This window comes from Mesocricetus auratus, unplaced genomic scaffold (assembly GCF_017639785.1).
Source record: "Mesocricetus auratus isolate SY011 unplaced genomic scaffold, BCM_Maur_2.0 Super-Scaffold_100008, whole genome shotgun sequence".
Classification (NCBI taxonomy): Eukaryota; Metazoa; Chordata; class Mammalia; order Rodentia; family Cricetidae; genus Mesocricetus; species Mesocricetus auratus.
The window spans coordinates 77892264-77912178 of NW_024429192.1; the positions used below are offsets into that span (position 1 = coordinate 77892264).

The following is a 19915-nucleotide window of genomic DNA, read 5'->3' on the forward strand; positions in this document are numbered from 1 at the left end:
GGTCAAGGTCCAGACAACCTGTGACCAAAATCCTTGGCCCTGCATCTCCTACAGAGTTTCTTTCGGCCCCCACCCCAGTCTCTCTGCCAGAGAGGCAGGCGACCCCACATTCCACACAGCCTGTAGCTTTAAGTCTCCTCTGGGCTGTCCCCTGCAAACTGCTCATTCCACATTCTCGGGGTGGTGGGGTGGGTGGGGTGCCGGCACGCCCTGGGGAGGATGGCTATAAGGCACAGGGATCACTGGGCCCCTGGAGAGCTGAAGGCTTGCTATCCAGCTGTTCACATGGCTCTGCTGCTCCTAGGTGTCTGGGGAATCCTGCTGCTTCTGGGGCTGTGGGGGCTGCTCCGAGGCTATGCCCAGGTCCCCTCCCCGGCCCTTCGGTGGCCCCCTGGGCCTCGCCCTCTGCCGTTTCTGGGGAACCTGCATTTGCTGGGTGTGACCCAACAGGACCGGGCACTGATGGAGGTAGGGTGGGCAGAGCTCTGACAAGGGAAGCCAGTGGGGGATGCAAAAGGCCAGAGGCTTGTCCCCAGGGAGCAGATGTAGGAAGATGTGACCTAGGCTGGGGATGTAGTGCATTGCAATATGCTTATTTAGCATGCACAAGGGCCTAGCATTGCAGCCCAGGGTCACAGTGGGCAGGGTGGGCTCTGAGAGGCATGTTTGCAGGAAAGTCTGCATGGGACAATGAGAAAGAAGGTGGCAGATATGTCTAGAAGTGACTGAAATGGGGCATGGCTGCAGATCTTACAGCAGCCTTTGTCTGGTGGTGGCTGGCAGGGGGCGGGTAGCAGTTACTGGGGTATGGCTTCTCCCCAAGACCTGAAGGTATGCTGGTTGCACCGCCTCTAGCCAAGGCTGACAAACTCAGTGGGGTGGAGGTCCTTGAACTTTGTCCGGGGGACTCATGTTTGCTGAGAAGTCCACACAGTGGCAGACCTGACTTGAAGTGGCTCTGCCCCCACCTTTCTTAGGGTAGAGCAGGCTGGACTCCTCGTGACTTCAGGTACCAGGTTCAGGGGCTCAGACCCCTCTTCAGGCCTGTTTCTGGGGATCAGATATCAGACAAGCCCAGCTATGGCTCTTCGTGAGACCCACAGATACCACACCTACTTTCCCGTTTTCAGATTCTTTTCTGTCTTTGAAATGGGGAGACAGCAGTCTGAACAGCACTCCCTCCTGGGAGACTGGAAGGGTGCTGGGGGCGGTCCCCTCCAGCACGTAAGCTGCCAGTCTACAACACTGCTGTCCTCCTAGCCCTAGCTATGGAAGGTGGGTGGAGGCCACCTGTCTGACACCTGTCTGTCCCTACCAGCTCTCAGAACGCTATGGGCCGGTGTTCACAATCCACCTGGGATCTCAGAAGACGGTGGTGCTGTCAGGCTACGAGGTGGTGAGGGAGGCCCTGGTTGGGACCGGGCATGAGCTGGCCGACCGGCCCCCGATCCCCATCTTCCAGCTCATCCAGCGAGGTGGGGGTAGGTGGGCATTGGGATTCCCTGACAGGTGGGAGGGGCTTGGCCTCTTGGGCTGGTGTTGGGGAGGGACAGAATCAGTTCATTGCAAACCAAGGGAGATACGGGCAAGGGTAACCTCTGAATGGCAGGGGCCTGGAGTTGAGTCTGGGGCCCCACTTGGGTCCCCTGATCCCTGCATGCTTCACCAGGATGGGGAGTGGCTGGCACTCCTGGCTCATGTCTACCCAACAGGCATCTTCTTTTCCTCTGGAGCTCACTGGAGGGCAGTTCGACAATTCACAGTGCGCACACTGCACAGCCTGGGTGTGGGACAGCCACCCATGGTGGCCAAGGTGCTGCAGGAGCTGGCCTGTCTTAAGAGGCAGCTGGACAGCTATGGAGGTGAGTGGGGGACCAGGATACCCCTCCCCAGGATCCCTGCCTACCTGAGGCCTTGTCTTCCTCTCTGATCTCCAGGCCAGCCCTTCCCCCTGGCCCTGCTGGGCTGGGCACCCTCCAACATCACCTTCACGCTCCTCTTCGGCCAGCGCTTTGACTACCAGGACCCTGTGTTTGTGTCCCTGCTGGGTCTCATTGACCAGGTTATGGTCCTGTTGGGGTCACCTGGCATACAGGTGAGAGGTTGCCACTCCACAGGGAATTGAGCCCCTATTGAATGAGGGTGTGGGGACACCCTGAGGCCAGGGCTGGTTGGTACCCAACATTCTTCCTCCTTTCCCCAGCTGTCAGTCTTGCCACCCTTTGAACAAGGAGCTCTGGGCTGGGGAATGTGACTTCATTGGTAGAGCATTTGCCTAGTGTGCATGAAGCCCTGGGTTCCATCCCCAGCACCATACAAGCTGAGCATGTGGTGCACACCCGTAACCCCAGCACTCTGGAGATGGAGTCAGGAGGACCATACATTCACAGTCACCCTTGGCTACACAGTGAGCTTGAGGGCAGCTGAAGCGACATGAAGTCCTGTTTCAAAAGAGAAAACAAATAAAACGAGCAAGGAGCATGTGACACTGACTAAAAGATGGACATTGTTTAGTAAGTTTTGCATGTGAACCAAGCCCTCTGCTTTCTGGCAGATGGGACATCTGAATCAGGGAGTCCCGCCGTTCCCCATACCCCTACAGTGACAGATACAGCTGCTAAAGGTGAGGGTGGCCTTTACTGTATTTTGGGACCCTTGTCCCAGAGGTCCCCCACACCCAAACAGCTTTTATTTTATTTATTTAAATTTTATTTTATGTGCATTGGTGTATGAGGGTGTCAGGTTACCTGGAACTGGAGTTACAGACAGTTGTGAGCTGCCAAGTGGGTGCTGGGAATTGAACCTGGGTCTTCTACAAGAACAGTCAGTGCTCTTGACCACTGAATCATCTCTCCAGCTCCTTTTATTTATTTATTTTTGAGAGAGAGCCTCTCTGTAGTTCTGGCTGTCCTGGAACTCTATACAGATCAGGTTGGCTTCAAATGCACAGAAGTCCACCTGTCTCTGCCTCCTGAGTGCTGGAACCAAAGATGTTCTTGTCCACACACTCCTCATCACAGAAATCACAAAAATCAGCCCCTCCTATGTCCAGTGCCCTAAAGTTTAAAGAGTCCTGGCTTTGGGCCACTGTGCTCCTAACTGAAGCCTAGACACTCAGCACCCAGCACCTACCCCTTACAGTTGGGCCCTGACTCAGGTTGAGGCCCCACAGGGGTGAGGGGGGAGCAGCCACTGTGGTGAGCATGCTCTTAGGCTTGGAATTCCCACCCATGTAGTCAGGGAAAGCAGTAAGCTCAACCTCAGAGCACTCACGGGGGGGGGGGGGGGGGGTGGAGAAGGCGGGGGTCCTCCGGATAGCTCGGGTAGTAGGAATGGTTCTCATCACTTTAGAGCATTTCCCACCAGTAACTGCCAATGTAGAGCAATTCTGAATACCTCCTGGCTCCAGACCTCTTCTGTAAGCCACACATTTTCCCTCCCCAAGACCTGTGAGCCTTCATAGCTGCGACTCCATCCCCATGGTAGCCATCCCTCCTTGGCCCTTCCCTTTCAGCAATAATAGAAAGGAACTGGTCCCTAGGCAGCCATTACTCTTGGTCTTGACAGAACCATCCAAGTATGTCACGTCAGCTGGCTCCTTCTGAATACCCTGAGAGTCTCTCCTGGACCCTGGACTCTAGGAGGGTGGCAAGCCTTCAGTACTGCTGGCCTGGTGCCCTCTTGTGGCCAGGAGTAGCACTGCCTGATGCGCCTGCTGATAGATGGATTAAATGGTTTGCTTACTAGAACTGCATCTGTCACCTCACCTCTACCCCACCCCACTGTCCCGCCCACTCTCAGCTGTTCAACACCTTCCCGCGGCTGGGGGCTCTGCTGCGGTTGCACAGGCCCGTCTTGAGCAAGATAGAGGAAGTGCGCACCATCCTGAGAACCCTCCTGGAGGCACAGAGACCACCCTCGCCAAGTGGCGGCCCTACGCGGAGTTACATGGAAGCTCTGCTTCAGCGGGGCCAGGTGTGGACAGGGCCAGGGCCTCCCCAGGAATCAGTCAGGGTTTGGTGGCTCAGGGGAGGGGAAACTGTGGAGAGGGCCTCTGGGAGTCTCAGTCTCCTCCTCTATGGGATTGGGCCCTCAAAGTACCTGGAATGGGGGCTGGGGTTGGGTGGATCCTCAGTAAATGCCAGTTCACCCCTCACACACACCTGACTTCTACCATCCTCCTCTGGGGCCAAGGACTGGGGTAGGTCCACAGGTTGGGGTTGGATCCCCAGAGTTTCAAGCTCAGTTCTAACCATGTGCCCTGCAGGAGGATGACCCCGAAGACATGTTTGGTGAGGCCAATGTCTTGGCCTGCACATTGGACATGGTCATGGCTGGAACAGAGACCACAGCAGCCACGCTGCAGTGGGCAATCTTCCTGATGGTTAAGCACCCACACGTGCAGGGTAAGAGTCACCCCACGGTAGGGGGTTGGAACCCTTAGGGGTGAGGGATGGGGCTCCACCCATGCAGTGTCACCCTTCGGCCTAGGCCGCGTGCAGGAGGAGCTGGACCGAGTACTGGGCCCTGGGCAGCTACCCCGGCCAGAGGACCAGCGAGCACTGCCCTACACCAGTGCAGTGCTGCATGAGACCCAGCGGTACATCACACTCTTGCCTCATGTGGCCCGCTGCACAGCTGCTGACATCCAGTTGGGTGGCTACCTGCTTCCTAAGGTGGGGTCTTACTCCTCCCTCTGACCGGCAGGGACTTCCCAGGTCTCACTCTCCTCTGCGAGCGAGGGTAACACCATGTGGCGTAGGTGGGAGGCAGGAACTCCCCCAGGTGGGGCTCTGCCACTTTCCCTCCAAGCAGACCAGTCTACCCTGGGATCCCTCTACCCTACAGGGCACCCCTGTGATCCCTCTGCTGACCTCGGTACTCCTGGACAAGACTCAATGGGAGACCCCAAGCCAGTTCAACCCACACCACTTCCTGGATGCCAACGGGCATTTTGTGAAGCGGGGTGCCTTCCTGCCTTTCTCCACAGGTAACCTGCCGGCCCTCAGCCTTCAGGGAGTGCCTTCGCCAGTCCTTGCTTGCCCCTCTCCCCTCCAGGAGCAGGCCTGGCTCCCTACATGGTGCCTTGGTTTCTCTTACAGGTCGCCGGGTCTGCGTTGGAAAGAGCTTGGCCACGACAGAGCTCTTCCTGCTATTTGCGGGCCTCCTCCAGCGGTACCATCTGCTGCCCCCACCCGGCCTCAGCCCCGCAGACCTGGATCTGCGGCCTGCCCCAGCCTTCACCATGAGGCCACCTGCCCAGACCTTGCGTGTGGTGCCTAGATCCTAGGGTGCTTACACACTGGAAAACTACCAGAGCCTAGCCTACGTCTCCCTCAGGGTGCTTTGCAGGCGGTGGTGCTGCTGGAGCAGCCTTAACAATGCATGATGGGTAGACAGTACCTACTCTGTCCCTCTGTACCACCGGCTGGGTCCAATGTACTGTGTACAATGGGGCCAGGCTGCTCACCTCTGACCATTGGAGGTTGGAAGCTGACCTTCCATCTGGGCACCATGGGGGGGCTCAGGTATGCCCCCTGCCCAGCCCAGCAGTCCTATGTTGGCCTGATACGGTGTTTCCAGGAGCCCTAACTCACCTTCCAGGTTCTTACACCCAAACACTACAGACTGTTCTCCACTCTGGCCCCCAAGGCAGCCAAATCCCCAGAGCACAGACTAGATCCCAGTTCTTTCCTTGCTCTCCTTCCCCACCAGGCCCTACCATTGGCTATACACAGGCCCTGCACCAGGCCATGGGGGTCCCCATACCCAGATGCATGGTCTATAGCCCTTCCCCAGCCCCCAGTGTACCCTCATCTCTCTCTCTACCTAGGGTGAATGAATCTGTCAGCCCCACTTTGGGGTGCTCCACCTTTGCCTGGAACCAAGGGGGATCTCAGGGGAATACCTCAGCTTGACTGCAGGTGACATTTCTGTCCCCTTCTTCTGCCTCTTCTTCTGTGAAGAATGGCACTCCATGGTCACCCGGGGCAAGAATGCTCAGTGGAAAAGAGCCTTTCTCAGCTGATTTCTGGGGAACCTCTCCCCCAAGGTCCTAAAGCCAGTTCTCACTGACAGTGAGGGACCGATCATTTCCCTTTTCAAATGGGCTACCAGGAGACCCAGGGCTATGGTTCCTGGTCCATCCTCCTACTCTCTGTGCTGTTTATCCTTTGTTTCTCTGTGTTCACTCAAGGCTTTGGAATGCTCAGGCTAACCCTGCTGCGCATGTCTGTTACGACAACATGCCAACTCTAGCAGAGTCTCCTTCAGCAGCATCCCTGTAGCCCCTGACACGGCCGCCGACAGCACAAGGCTGCCTCAAGCGGGGAAAGGCAGGGCTAGCAAGAGCCAAGACCCAGATGGTGTGATGCTTGAGTCCCTTCTGGCACCAAGAGTCTGGTGGTTGGTGGTAAAGGGACATGAATGAATCCCCTTGGGCTCTGATGTCCACTGCTTTGATTATAGCCCCCAGGCAGTGCTTTAAAGTAATTAAGCCTGAAGTGACAGAAATGCCTGAAGATCACAGGACAGGCTGGGGACATTGCTTTGTATGTGAGGTTGTGAGGTTGGGTCTGGCCACAAATAGCCAGATTGCTTGGGACCCATGACCCATGAAGAGGTCCACATTTTGGCTAGCTGTCTCACTCCCCACGTGAATGTAGTATTCTGCCACTGTGCCCAAGTGCTAGGGATCTGAGACAAGCCTATCACTTTTCTTTTTTCCAGACAGGGTTTTCCATGTAGCCCTTGCTGTCCTTGAACTCACTATGTGGACTAGGCTGACCTCAGACTCACAGATGTCTGCCTGCCTCTGCCTCCGGAATGCTGGAATTAAAGGTGTTTTTCACCACTGCCCAGCTCCATCTTAACATTTTCACAAGACCCAGGGACGGTTCAGCTCTGCTCCACTCAAGTGAGCTGGCATGGTTTGCAGCCTGGGGGCTGTGCATCCTCTCTTCTGCCATGTGGCAATTTGTTCCAGGCGGGAGGGCAGTGAGTCAATGTGCTCAAAGCTCGTGGATGTAGGAACTGCCCTCTAGTGGCAGATGGACCTGAAGGGACTTCTCAGGAAGGAACTGTGGCTGCTCTCACAGGCTCAGGATGTTGTGAACACTGGACCTCTGGGCAGCTGAGGGCAGTCTGGCTTCAACCCAGCTGGCTCTGGCTGGCCATCTCCTCACTGTGACGCATGTCCTGTGCACTTGGAACTGGGAGTGGGTGGTGGAACTCTGTTCTCTTGGGCCTGGGATCAGAGCAGTTGTCATCACCCAAAGGAGACCCTTGAGGGACTAGGCCTGTTAACTTCCCATGTAGGGGAGGGATACCAAGGTAGGAGGGTCACTTGACCCACCTGAGTTCCCAGCTACCCTTCCCTCCTGCCTCTTCAACCATGGGCACAAAATACTTGGCAAGTCAGACATTTCTGCACAATGATAAAAAATTAGAAGTAAAATGTGTAGCATGGTGGTGGTGGTGCACACCATTAATGCCAGCACTTGGGAGGCAGAGGCAGGCAAAACTCTTGAGTTCGAGACCAGCATGGTCTACAGAGCGAGTTCCAGGACAGCCAGGGCTACACAGAGAAATCTTGCCTAGAAAAACAAAACCTAAACAAATAGAAAAAAACATGTTAACAAATCCTAGTTGTTTCCTGGTATCACACAGCACAACTTCCTTGCAGCCTTGGTTCTGAACACACATGCATAACACACTGTGCATGCCCCCCCATGCTCTGAACACACTGTGCATGCCCCCCCATGCTCTGAACACACTGTGCATTCCCCTGCCACATAGTATGCAACCTGAAACACCCTGGCTCAGAGCCAGATATTATCCGTCTCAGTGCTTTATTTATTTTGGTTTTTTTGAGACAGGGTTTCTCTGTGGAGCCCTGGCTGTCCTGGAACTCACTCTGTAGACAAGGCTGGCCTCTGCCTCCTGAGAGCTGGGATTAAAGAGTCTTAAGCCTTAAGATAGTTTGCAGAAAATAGGCTTTCAGTGTTTTCTGGCCCCCTCAGTTTCTCAGCAATAAGGTCACAAATCCATGGACTGTGCTGCATTAGATGGTCATGAATAGGCAAATCTGTTTCAATCTTTAATAAATGGCAACATTATATGTATTTAGAATAGTTTAAAAATAAATTTATTATGATCTAGTATATATTTTATCTGTAAACCTCTTTTATACATCTCTATACCCAGAGCTGTGTAAAAGTTACTTGGATGCAAAGGGGTTGTGGGTGAGGAGTTCCAGAGGTTGTGGGCGGGATAGCCCAGGAGGCAGAAGGTGGACTCCACATGGCTCCTATGAAGTCCCCAGTGAACTCACTGCTCACTGAGTTGGGCTTGCGTCAAATCCTCTCTGGCTGATCAGTGCCCTCCCTATGGGACATCCATGGGCAATTCTTTATGGTCCCCAGGAAAAGTCACCTAAAGGGAGTTGGGCATGTGCTCTGATGGTGACATGGGTCCAGACACAAATGCTTAGTTACTGTGTTTCCAACACGCTGACTGAGACAATCCAGTGAGAAGGAACTTGACCTAGCTGCTGACACTGAGGGACAGCACGTGGTTGTTGAAAGCCCACAGAGGTTATGGAGCAGCAGCCTCTTGTAGCTCACTCATGAGTCCAGCCCTCACTGCAAGCCCCCAGCTGGGTTTCCCTGCAGGCAGGTGAATTACATCCAGGCTGCACTGCAGTGGCCTCCAAACTGAACATGTAGGAGAACACCATCACCACACCAGAGAATCCCAGCTGATGGAGAAAGTCAGCATGGGCTAGTCTCTGAGATTTTCACTGATAGAACAATAGAATCTGTCCACAGCCACCTTAGGGCCACATAGGTGGGAGTGGCCCCCGGAGCTGTTTCAGGGAGACCATGTTCAACTCTCAAGGCACCAGGACTGCTTATAGGCAGGAGGATGGGGGGGGGGAGGCTTCCCAGGACTTTGGAAGAAAGTCCTCAAGGCAGATGAGTGCTGGTGACCTGCTTGCTTCCACAGCTGTGAGAGGAGGTAACCAGTGTGTCCTCAGGACCCCAGCCACCTCTTTCCATTAGGAGAGTAGTTGCAGCACCTGCCGGAGGCGCTCCATCTTCCCCAGCTGTGTCTCTCTGGTCTCCGTGTCAGCCTCATCGAGCTCCTGCATCAGGGCCTCAGCCTTCCGGACCGTCAGCTCACGGGCACTGCCCTTCAGTCCCTCGAGGTAGTCCAGCAGGGTAGAGAAGTGCTCGTCAGGAACCTGGGGCAGGGGAGGACAGTACTGAGGACCAGGGTGTGGGGACCCTGAGCAGTGGCAGGCAAGGTGTTCACATGGGGACCAGCAGCAGTGGGACACTGGGATTTCTCCTTGTGTTTGCCTGGGTGTCCAATCTATGTCATTGTCACAATTGGGGTCTCCCAACAGAGCTGTACACAAGGGACCCCAGACCAGCCTGCTGCTACTCTGTCAGGACAAGAGGTGGGGAAATAGTGGAAAAGAGGCCAGTATGCTGGCATGACCCTCCTGTGCCTCAGACACTCCCTATATACATTTTAAAACTTTTTTTTGAGGCATCATCTCTAGCTCAGGCTGGTCTTGAACTCACTAAGTAGCCAAGGATAACCCCAAAGTCCTCATCCTTCTCGCTCTCCGCAGCAGTGCTGGGATTACAGGTGTGCACCCCCACACCCTGTTTATGCAGTGCTGGAGATGGAACCCAGGGCCTTGCCCACTAGGCAAGCGCTCTACGTACCCACTGAGCCCTAGCCCCAGCTTCTGACTTTGTGTCTATTTCTATTTCAAGATCATCTGTTTTCAGTACACCCACTTGAAGCCCTTCTACAGAGGGCAGACCCACATAGCAGGTGCAGGCCTGTGCCTGAACGTGGGGGGAGCTGACTGGCACAGCCCTCTATGACAGGCAGACACTTAAGGGAGCTGCCTGGTGGGAAGCAGTGGAGCCGCCCTGGGGGAGGGGTATGAAAGTCCTGCAGGACAGAGGGCTTATGGGAGTTCACCACTCACAGGGCAGCTTTAGGCCCTAACTTAGCTGTGGGCCTCTGCTTCCAAATTCCATCTCATCCCAAGGAACAAAACCCTGCCTTGAGAAGAGCCTGGCACATCTACACTCTTGCACAGGCTGGTGGCACTGAGGACAACACAGGGATCAAGGGTCCTGGCAAACATGGGTGGAGGGGTGAGGAAAGACACCACACTGTGTGGGACCACAAGACATCCTTCCCAGGCTGCACCTCTGCCCGCAGGGGTCCACATAACCTACATGTGCACAGAGTCCCTCACCTGGGGCTTGCCTGCTGTATAGGAACCCTGTCACTTAGGTGGGCTACCCTCTGTGCAAGGACCCCATCTATATGCCTGCCTGCCTGCAATACAAAGATAGGCCTTGCCACTTGGGAGACCCAGCCCCTAAGCAGGTATCCTGGCTGGGTGTTCCTGCCATGCAGGAACCTCGCTTAGATGAGCATCTGTGCATGGGCCCTGTCACTTCAATGTCCTACCACCCATGAAGGGGCCCTGGCTGTCTACTGTGCACAGACCTTGTCCTCATCATACATGTTCATCAGGAGCCACGTCTGCCTCGTCTTCTGGAATCTCCAGCTCTCCTGCTTCTGGGCCCACCTGCGAACCAAGAGCAATATCTCAGGGTAATGGAGGACAGTCCCAGGGGCTCTGGGAGACCACATCACCTGCGAGCATGTGGTGGTGGAGTCTGGCTCAGGGGGATGTGCCGCCTCAGCACGCCTACTGTGGGTTCCCTCGGACCATCTGTGGTACCTACATTTGTAACATCAGGGATACAGGACCAATTCCCAACTCTATAATTCAGCCATTTTACTACTTTAAAGCGAGCATTCTAAGTTAGTTTCTTTAATTCTTTTTTTTTTTTTGAGACAGCCTTAAATAGCCAAGCTGGCCTCAAATTCACTATGTAGCCAGGCTCATCCCCCTGCCTCATCCTCTTAAGTGCTGGAATTACAGAAAGTGTGACACATGCCTGGCTCAATTATTTTTTTCCTTTGCATTTCCATGTGTACATCATGGTGTGTGTGTGTGTGTGTGTGTGTGTGTGTGTGTGTGTGCGCGCTCGAGCGCGCACGTGAGCGTGCATGTGGAGGCCTGAGGTTGGGAATCACTGCAATCAGTCTTTCATGTCTCTCTCTCTCTCTCTGTGTGTGTGTGTGTGTGTGTGTGTGTGTGTGTGTGTGTGTTTGAGACAGGGTTTCTCTGTGTAGCCCTGGCTGTTCTGGAACTCACTTAGATCCGCCTGCCTCTGCCTCCCATGTGCTGGGATTAAAGGTGTGTGCCATCAGGGCCTGGCAAAGCTGGAGTTTGCCAATATGGTAATTCTCCCTAGCCAGTCTGGTCTGGAGATCCCCTCCACCTCCTGAAAATGGAATTACAGGCAGGCCTCCACACTTTTCGTGAGTTCTGGGGATCCACAGTCTGATCCTCCAGCTCTCTGGTTCATTAATTCTTCACTGACGTTTCTGCCTAGGCCTGTGAGGTTCTGGAGTATATCATCATTAGCTGGGATTTCCTGGCAGTCCCCTGAATGACTATGCATGACCCTCAGCCTACCTACAGGTCTCTACATCCTCCTGGGCAGAGGGACCAGCAGGGAAGGCCTAAGCTGGAGGCCCAGGCTCCCACCTCAGGCCCTTGCTCTCATAGCTGCTGCATGGGGCTCACAGGCTGCCCACTGAAGTCACAGTTCCCACTCACCTCAGGACTGAGCTGGGCTCTACCTACCACCTACTTGAGGGTCAACCAAGTCCAAGGAGGAACTCGGGTTGTGTGAGGATCCCAGGACAATCAAGGGATACGTTTTCTGACTTGTGTCCTGTTTTAAAGTCCCTACACATGCATCCTTCCATCACTCTCACATACCCTGAGTTCCTGAGAATGGCTTTTCGAGAGCAGGAGGATGCAAAGAGCCACGATCAAAGTGGAGACAGGACTCCAGGCTGGGAAAGTTGGCTAGAGGTCATAGACAGACCAGAACCACTCAGGCTGCACTCCAGAAATCTGAAATGGCAGGGCTGGGTTAGTCTGAGCCCAGTGGACTCCAGCATGGGAAGGCAGGGGCCATCTGACAGAACAAAGACATCCCCAGGTCTGCCCTGTGTCCCCAGACACTCTGTGGTTATGGAGAGTGATGCTGCACTGTGCTGTCTTTGATACAAAGGTAGAGAATCCTGAGGAGCCAGTATAAGCACACACCAGGCTTGGGAGGAAGTACAGGGACCTGCCAACATTCCAGAGGCGGTAATGCCACTGGGTTTGGTCCACAGTCCTGCCAGAGACATAGTAAGGCCTACAATGAAGGCAGATCTGATTTCCGGAGGGGACCACACTAAGGCCCATTGTCCTCTGTGATCTTGCAGAAGGTTCTGGGACCAAGGCTTCCTGTGGCATATGAACTATGGGTGGAAATCTCCTTCTAACCCATGTCCTCTCCTGTACCCTTGCCTGCTCTAAGTTATCTTTATGAGCCAGGAGGAACACTGGACACAATGAGAGACCACTCTCTAGTTCATGGGTTCTAACACCCCTTCATCCCAGGAAAGCTCAGCTGACCAACCACAAGGACTCCTGCTAGAGGCCTGGCTTACAAGTGAAGGGTAGCCTCCTGCCTCTGCAGCTCCTGCAAAGTCACCTCTCCACAAGGCTCTATCTGGGTCCCTCTGATCTACCTAAAAGCTGACGTGACTCAGAGACAGGCCCCTCTAGACACTAAGGTTGCTGCCATGCCCATCTGTGGGCGTGGCCTCCGGCATGGAGGCTGCTGAGTCTCTGTTTTCTGCCACATGTGGACATGATGTCTCTGGCTGTGTCACTCTTCTCCACCATAATGAAGTGTGGCCCCAAACAAGCCCTTCGTCAGATGTCATGCCTTAACAACACCCACCAGGGAAGGAGCTGGAATGACAGCCAGGAGATAAGAATACGTATGCTCCTCTTCCTGGAACTCCAGCTCCAGGAACTCAGACACGTCTATCCCCTGGCCTCCACGAGCACATGCTCTCACATACGCATGCACACAGCCCAGCCAAGATCGGGGTGTGTCTGCAGGCTGGGCACACGGTGGCCACAGGACACGCCCACAGGGTAAAAAGCAGAGGGGAAGTGGCTGAGGGCAGTTCTGTGGATACTGAATAAGCAGGGCAGGGGCCTCCCCAACACCGGTCAAGGGGTGACTGGGCTGGACCATCCACCCATTCCCCACCTGCCACAAGGGACCAGCCTCTCCCCAGAACCATGGCAGAGGCAGAATGTTCTAGATTCAGCCCACAGCATTGCTTACCCTTGGAGATACTCCAGGGCCAGAACGGCAGCTGAGGGCTTGGCTGGCAGGGTCTGACCCTTGGCTGTCTGAGCCGCAGCTATGCCAGCCTCCCGCAGCCGCTTTTTCTCTTCCTTTTTCCGTTCTTTCTTCAGCTTCCTTTCCAAGACTCTCCTCTCCTCCGGGGTCAGTTCAGGGCTGGCTTCCTGTACCTGAAAGTCAATGACAGGCTGTCAAGCTGGGTGTGGATGCAGCCCCAGGACAGTGTGCCGCTAGCCCACCCCTTGTCACAGTCCACAAGAGGCTCCAAAGACGGTCATATGTGGGAGGTATGTATGGTAGGAGAATTCAGTTCAGGTGCTGGATCTACCCAACAGTGGACTAAGCACAGTTCCACTCTTCAGTTTCCTGAGCCCTGTGCAGTGACCACAGCAGCCACCAGAGGGCAGCAGTCACACGGACGGACACCTTGCCTGTTCTGGCAAGTCCTGTCTGCTGGCTCCAGTGTGTTCTGAAAACCCAGGTGGGGGCTGGCATGGTCTCCATTGGCAGTGACACCTCTCAGTGAAGTCCCGCTTGGGAGCTCAGTTGTGGCGGGGCACTGGCTTCATGGAGCGCCACTTCTTTTGGCATCTTGCCGAGGAAGCCCACGCCTACGCCACCCCCTCCCCCCCAGCAAACCGGAGGATGGCACTGGGAGTCATTCAGCAGTGCCAGCACGGTCAGCCCACTTCATCTTTCCTGGAAAAAGCATAATCAGTATTGACTCTGATGTAGCTAGCGGCCCGGAAAGGGTGTGGGGACATGGTGAGGGACCCAAGTACACTACCCCAGCCTTTCCAGGAAGGGCGAGCTCCCCCATGAGTCTAGGTTGCCACTGGTCCCACCCCCAGGACAGACAGAGTAACAAGATAGTGCAAACAGAAGCGCTTCCTCCTCCCTGGGAACCCCACACCCAGTCCTGCCACAGGAGACCAACATCTGCTCAAGTAAGAGCAGTTCCTCCTCAGTCTACAGAGAAGGGACAACGGGGGCTCCAGAGACTACAGCAGGGCATCTCCCCCAACACAGTAGCCTTTGCCTGCGGCCCAAGACAAACTCTTGCTTTCCTCCCCCACAGTCACCCTGTACTCCTCAGCTGGAGAGGCCCTAATCTGAGGAGCCTTTGTGGGGAGGGTGCCTGAGAGCCCTCTGGGGACAAGGAAAGAGCCTGGGGGGGGGTAACTGGGGCCCTGGAAGTAGAAGGGGAGCCTGATTGCCTTGGCTACCACCTCCAAAGGGCTCTGGCCAGCTCCCTGGCTACTGCCTAGGTCCCAGAGGCTGTGTGTGTGTGTGTTGTGTGTGTGTGTGTGTCTAAGTGTTGTATAAACTGCCCTGTGGCAGGCCTGCCTCTGATCCTACAGGCACGTGGGCGGCACAGCACCACCAGGGCCAAGGTCCAGCCAGGGAACGGGCAGGGCAGTGGGGCAGTTAGACGGATGATCTGGGGAAGTTGGGAAGCATCAGCCTCCCATTGTCTGCTGGGCATAACCTCAGCACCTCCCAGGCCCAGGATTCTGGTCTTGGCTAGGGCTATTGCCTTCTGACCCTGGGGCTGAGCCTGTCACCCAAACTAGAAGTTCTGATGGTTCTCTGCCCCCATGTGCCCTTCAAGGAAGGAGAGTCATGGCCCCTGGACTTAGTTGGTGCAAGACAGCCCCGGTGCCACTAAGAACAAAATGGTAGAAAGAATCCGGTCTGCTCAGGCCGCTCTCCAGCAGACTCCTTTAACAAACACTGCAGGAACCCACTCAGATAAGTGTCTGCATGAGGCTCTGGCCCACAGGCAATCCAAGTGTCAGGGGAACTGAGTTCACATCGAGCTACACTTCGGTCCCCCACCCTGTCCCTGCTTGGGAATCAGAGTCCCTTGTTACGCAACTTCCCTCATCTTCAGAAAGTACAAGAATAGATTCCTACTTCTGCTACACAGGCCCTGATTCCTCTCTCCAGAGACCCCGCCATGGGGCCGCTTGTCTGTCCATGATGCTACTTACACACAGCTCTTCGAACCCAGCCCTCCCACTACAGCAATCCATCTCAGGGCTCCCCTGGGACCTATTTCAGTGTCACCCCCCTTACCTACCAGTGCCCCTCCACTGGACCTCTGAGGGAGGTCATCCTGGCCTCTGTGAAGTCTGTAGAGGGAGCCCTACCTGTAGCCATTGAAGTCATTGCTGTCACTGTCTGTGTCATCAGGAATTGATGAAAAGTGAATGACACATCAGAATTAAGTCAACAGGAGCTGGGGCTGTAGCTCAGTTGGTACAGCGTTTGCCACGCATGAGGGCCACTGGCTTCTAGTTCCCACACTAGGCATAAACTAGGCAAGATGGAGCTCACCTGCTACCCTAGTACTTGGGAGTGGGAGGGAGAACAGAAAGTCCATGACAGGGCACCGGCCACAGCCTGAGCTGGGAGAGAAGTCCTCATTATCCCCCCAAGACTCAAGAACTCAGAGCTCTTGGATTTGAGGACAGGCTCCATGTGCATGTCTTTCCGCAGCTGGAAGACCCGGGGCCCATCAGTCTGTATGCTAAGTGTGCACTCCCTGCTTGACACCCTTTTATTTTTCAAAACACAGCATAACTAATACTCGGGAGCATCGAGAATCCAAAGCTAGGCTGGGATCTGCAGCCAAGTCGGTCTCAAAACTAAACAAAACTCCCAAAGGTGAGTTGCATGGCCCCAGGCCCGGCGCCACACTGCTCTGTGGGGTCCTCTTCTTGGGGGTCACTGAGGTCAGGTGTAGGGATGAACACAGGTGAGGGCGACCCTCTCTTGTCTCCACCCCATTTATGTGAGCGGAGCAGCTGCACTGGGCCACGACAGAGTGGCAGGGACTCCGGCCACTCACACAAGACAGAGTGGTGCCAGGTCATATTTCGACCCTATACTCAGGCAATGTCTGTATGTCTCCTAACACCCTCTACTTGTTCACCAGACACTGGGAATGCTGTAGGTATGCATGGCCTACGGGTGACAGTGATGGCTGAGGGGAGGGACATGAGCCCTGCAGAGGCTGAAGGAGCTGGACGGCAAGGCCAGCAGACTCTGGTGTAGACACAGGAAGTCTGTTCCCACTTCCCTACAGAGTCCCCTCCCCTCCCCCAGAAATGTGCAACCCTGAGGGCCCATTCCAGTTCGCAGACCTCGGTGGACTATTGTCCAACTATGCACACACACACACACACACACACACACACACACACACACACACACACACAGAGCACACTCTTCTGAAAAAGCAAAACCAAACAAAAACAAGAGCACAACAAAAGAATGAAGAATGAAGAGGGAATGTGTTTTAAATGAAGCTTTTTATTTGGAGATAATTACTAAAACAAGGGTGGATGTGGGATGTGACACAGGGACACTAAGTGCCAGGCCACTCGGTGTCTTTAACCATGGCCACACATGGCAGACTCAACTGGTGTTACACAGGACACACACATAGGGAAGTACCACGAAGGCTCACTCTCTCACTTCCTTCCCTCCTCAGGGTTTGCTTAGATTAAGATGATTAAGACGCCACTAGTGTCTGTACTTTGTGTCACTGCTGCACAGAGGGCAGGAGTGGAGGTTTTGTTGATTAGGATGAGGGGCGGGCCACCCTCTGTCCCTTTGCCTGAAGGTCACAACCAGTCCCTGCCACCTATATCCTACACATGGGCTGGGTGGGGGAGCGGGGAGGGGTACATGAGATACACACATGCATGCACGCATGATGCTAGCCAGGCTCCTACCCAGGTGCACTCAGGAGTGGCAGAAAGTAGTCAACAGGCAGGGCAAGGGGCCCCAGTGAGACGGGGAGGTCTCTGATCAGACACCCACGGTACAAGACCCTGAAGTGACAGAGTGGGCTCTGAGATGACAAGGACGCTGCACACAGCTTTCTATATAGGTGAGCAAGACAGAACTCCATGCAAATGAGGGAGGCAGGCAGATACAGACCAGCCTGCCACTGCCACTGCCCACATAACTGAATGTTCCCGGTCCAGGAAGAGCCTGCTGGCACAGAACCTCCACACTGCTTCCCTGGAGTTGCGGCTCAGGTTCCTTTGCTGGATTTCAGCTGCAATCTGCTTCCTCACTAGTCCAGGACCCTTTTAAGGAAATGTCTCAAGAGGCTGCTCAGGCCTCTCTTTTGCAGCCCCTTCCAGTGGGCTTCTTTCTAGCCTGTCCAGGCACCTATGGCTGTTCCCACATGCTGGCCCATGCTGGCCTGGAGCTCCTGGCTCCAGAGCCCCCAGCCCCAATGCATCCTCCAGTTCTGGTTGACCCTGTGGGTAGACAGACAAGTCCTTTCATTTTGGTCTCCTCTGGTACAGTGGCTGTGTCCACATGCAAAACTGCCTAGTGGACTCCTAAGTGACATTAGGCTCATGGAAGCTTTCTTGTGCCCAAGGAAGGCCATTTCTCCTGCCACAGTGGGTCCAGCAACACTCTAAAGGTCAAATAGCTTTGTTTACCTGTGCAAAGCGACTCCATAGGAATCCAAAACTGCACTGTTTTTACAGCAGAAATGTGTCGACAGCTCTGGGTCAATGAGGGCAGAGATGACTAGACAAATACAGAGGCACAAATCGAGCACGCACATACACACGATCCTTCTAGTTTGTGCTGATCTTGCTATTTTAATGCAAACCGGACTCCTAAAGTTTGAAAAGTCTATTAGGCAAAGTAACACAGTCATCCAAGGTACGGGTTCATATAGCTACAACTGCGCACAGAAAGACTATCAAACACCAGGCTCCTGTGTTAGCTGGGCAGCCTGTGACCCTATTCCTTCCGCTCCTGGTTTGGTCACATTACAAGTTCTAGCCTGTTAACACAGACTGCAAAGTCTCACCTCTGGGCCCTAACCTCACTACCTTCACCCTAGACTTCAGGAGTTCCTGCAAGAACATCTGCCCCCTGGGAGAAGAAACAGGCTACTGAAGCAGGCAACAGGGGCGTCAACATTACACAGAGACTTCATTAAGTTTGTTGTTATCGCCGGCCGTTGGTGGCGCACGCCTTTAATCCCAGCACTCGGGAGGCAGAGGCAGGCGGATCTCTGTAAATTCCAGACCAGCCTGGACTACCAAGCGAGTTCCAGGACAACCTCCAAAGCCACAGAGAAACCCTGTCTCGAAAAACCAAAAAAAAAAAAAAAAAAAAAAAAAAAAAGTTTGTCGTTATCCTCGTCCCACTCCTAGTTCACACGCTGTTTTTATTTGAATATTTCTGGGTTTGGACTCTGCATACAGCTCATGGTGTCCACACCGTGGATGGGTTAATCTGGCAAGCCATATCAAAGCTAGTGGGCCCGTAATGCAGCGAGCAGGGTCCTGGCTGCGGGCCCGGGGGGAGGTGGAGGTGGGGGGCAGGGAGCAGAGCTGTGGGGACACCCCGGCAATCTTGCGTGGCTGCAGAGCGCGCCATCACCCGAGCCCGCACCCGGCCACGCACTGACCTCGCTTGGTAGGCAGCCGAGAGTTGTTAGTGCAGGAGGCCCAGATTCCACAACAGCAAACCTGGGACTTGGCTGGAACCAGATCCAGCACGCTAGATAGTGACGCAGGCGAATCTGCGCAATTGACGTGTAGGCGTGGCCTTTGCTGCGCAGGTGCCCGCACCGTGGGGCTGCACGTACAGTGGGGGATGTGGTCTGGCCGCACCCAGGGACAGGCGAGGCTGTGGTTGGGATGAGTGCTGCCGTAGCGCCTCACTTCTGTTCCAGGACGCTGGAGACCAGCGTCACACTTCTCCGGGCACAAGATTTGCAAATTAAAACAAGTTACAACATCAGGGTGGAGCCAGACAGTGGTGGCCCAAGCCTTGAATCCCAGCACTAGGGAGGCAGAGGCAGGCGGATCTCTGTGCGTTCAAGACCAGTCTGGTCTACAAGAGCTAGTTCCAGGACAGCCTTCAAAACCACAGTGAAACCCTGTCTCGAAAAAAGCAGAAAAAAAAATTGGAGTGGAGAGGGAGCACTTGCTGAAAGCCTCTTACACACACACACACACACACACACACACACACACACACACACACACACGAGATGGATGGATGAAAAAAACACACACACACAGGATGGATGGATGGATGGAAAAATAAACAAGGCAATAAGGAAAACTCAGTGATCCTCCTGCCTCAGTCCCAGTGTCATTGGGCTAAGACGCCATGCCAGGTGCTCACACAAGGACAGTAGGAAATGACCTACAGTTGGTGGTTAGGTACAGTGCTGTACTTCCACACCAAAGACTCTTGACCTTGGCAGTGAAGACAATATGTAGATGCACCAAGGCTGACCTCAGGGCATGTGATGAAAGAAGAAAGTCTGCCCCCAAGGTCGTGAGGCTGGGCTCTACTCACAATGCACTGAGAAGTCCTACTGTAAGGCTGCCAGGAAGCAGGGCTGGCCTGTCTGGAGAGATATGGGAGGGAGCTGTGGCATCAGAGCTGGCCACAGACAAGGCACAGAACACACAGCATCCTGCTCCCATGGGGACACGGCGATAGTTACAGGATCCTCTGTGCTATTTTTCCAACCAGGAAACCCCTATTTCAAAATACGAAACTGAAAATAGCAGCGATAAAAG

At 54.5% G+C, this 19915-nt stretch overlaps 2 protein-coding genes across 3 annotated transcripts in view; one reads left to right on the forward strand and one right to left on the reverse strand.

Moving 5' to 3' along the window:
* The first annotated feature begins 285 nt into the window (after positions 1–285).
* On the forward strand, positions 286–8164 carry LOC101830183 (cytochrome P450 2W1). The gene is made up of 9 exons (XM_005079992.3): positions 286–468; positions 1319–1481; positions 1713–1862; positions 1938–2095; positions 3802–3975; positions 4268–4406; positions 4492–4676; positions 4849–4990; positions 5103–8164. Exons 1-9 carry the CDS (start codon positions 286–288, stop codon positions 5288–5290), a joined length of 1482 nt encoding a protein of 493 aa, XP_005080049.1. The 3' UTR covers positions 5291–8164.
* The window catches only part of CUNH7orf50 (chromosome unknown C7orf50 homolog), a 103937-nt gene continuing 92152 nt past the window's right edge, over positions 8131–19915 (reverse strand). For both annotated transcript variants that reach the window (XM_005079991.4, XM_021232928.2), the window contains 3 exons: positions 13311–13501; positions 10543–10624; positions 8131–9244 (listed from right to left, as the gene is read on the reverse strand). In XM_005079991.4, coding sequence (XP_005080048.1) covers positions 9059–9244; positions 10543–10624; positions 13311–13501 — 459 coding nt within the window. In that variant the 3' untranslated portion in view covers positions 8131–9058. The remainder of the gene's footprint in view (positions 9245–10542; positions 10625–13310; positions 13502–19915) is intronic.

Excerpts from the sequence above, each read along its gene's own strand:
- LOC101830183 (XM_005079992.3), top strand. The coding sequence starts at position 286 with ATGGCTCTGCTGCTCCTAGGTGTCTGGGGAATCCTGCTGCTTCTGGGG. Across the intron at positions 469-1,318 it reads AGGACCGGGCACTGATGGAG|CTCTCAGAACGCTATGGGCC; the intron begins GTAGGGTGGGCA and ends TGTCCCTACCAG. Across the intron at positions 1,482-1,712 it reads GCTCATCCAGCGAGGTGGGG|GCATCTTCTTTTCCTCTGGA; the intron begins GTAGGTGGGCAT and ends TCTACCCAACAG.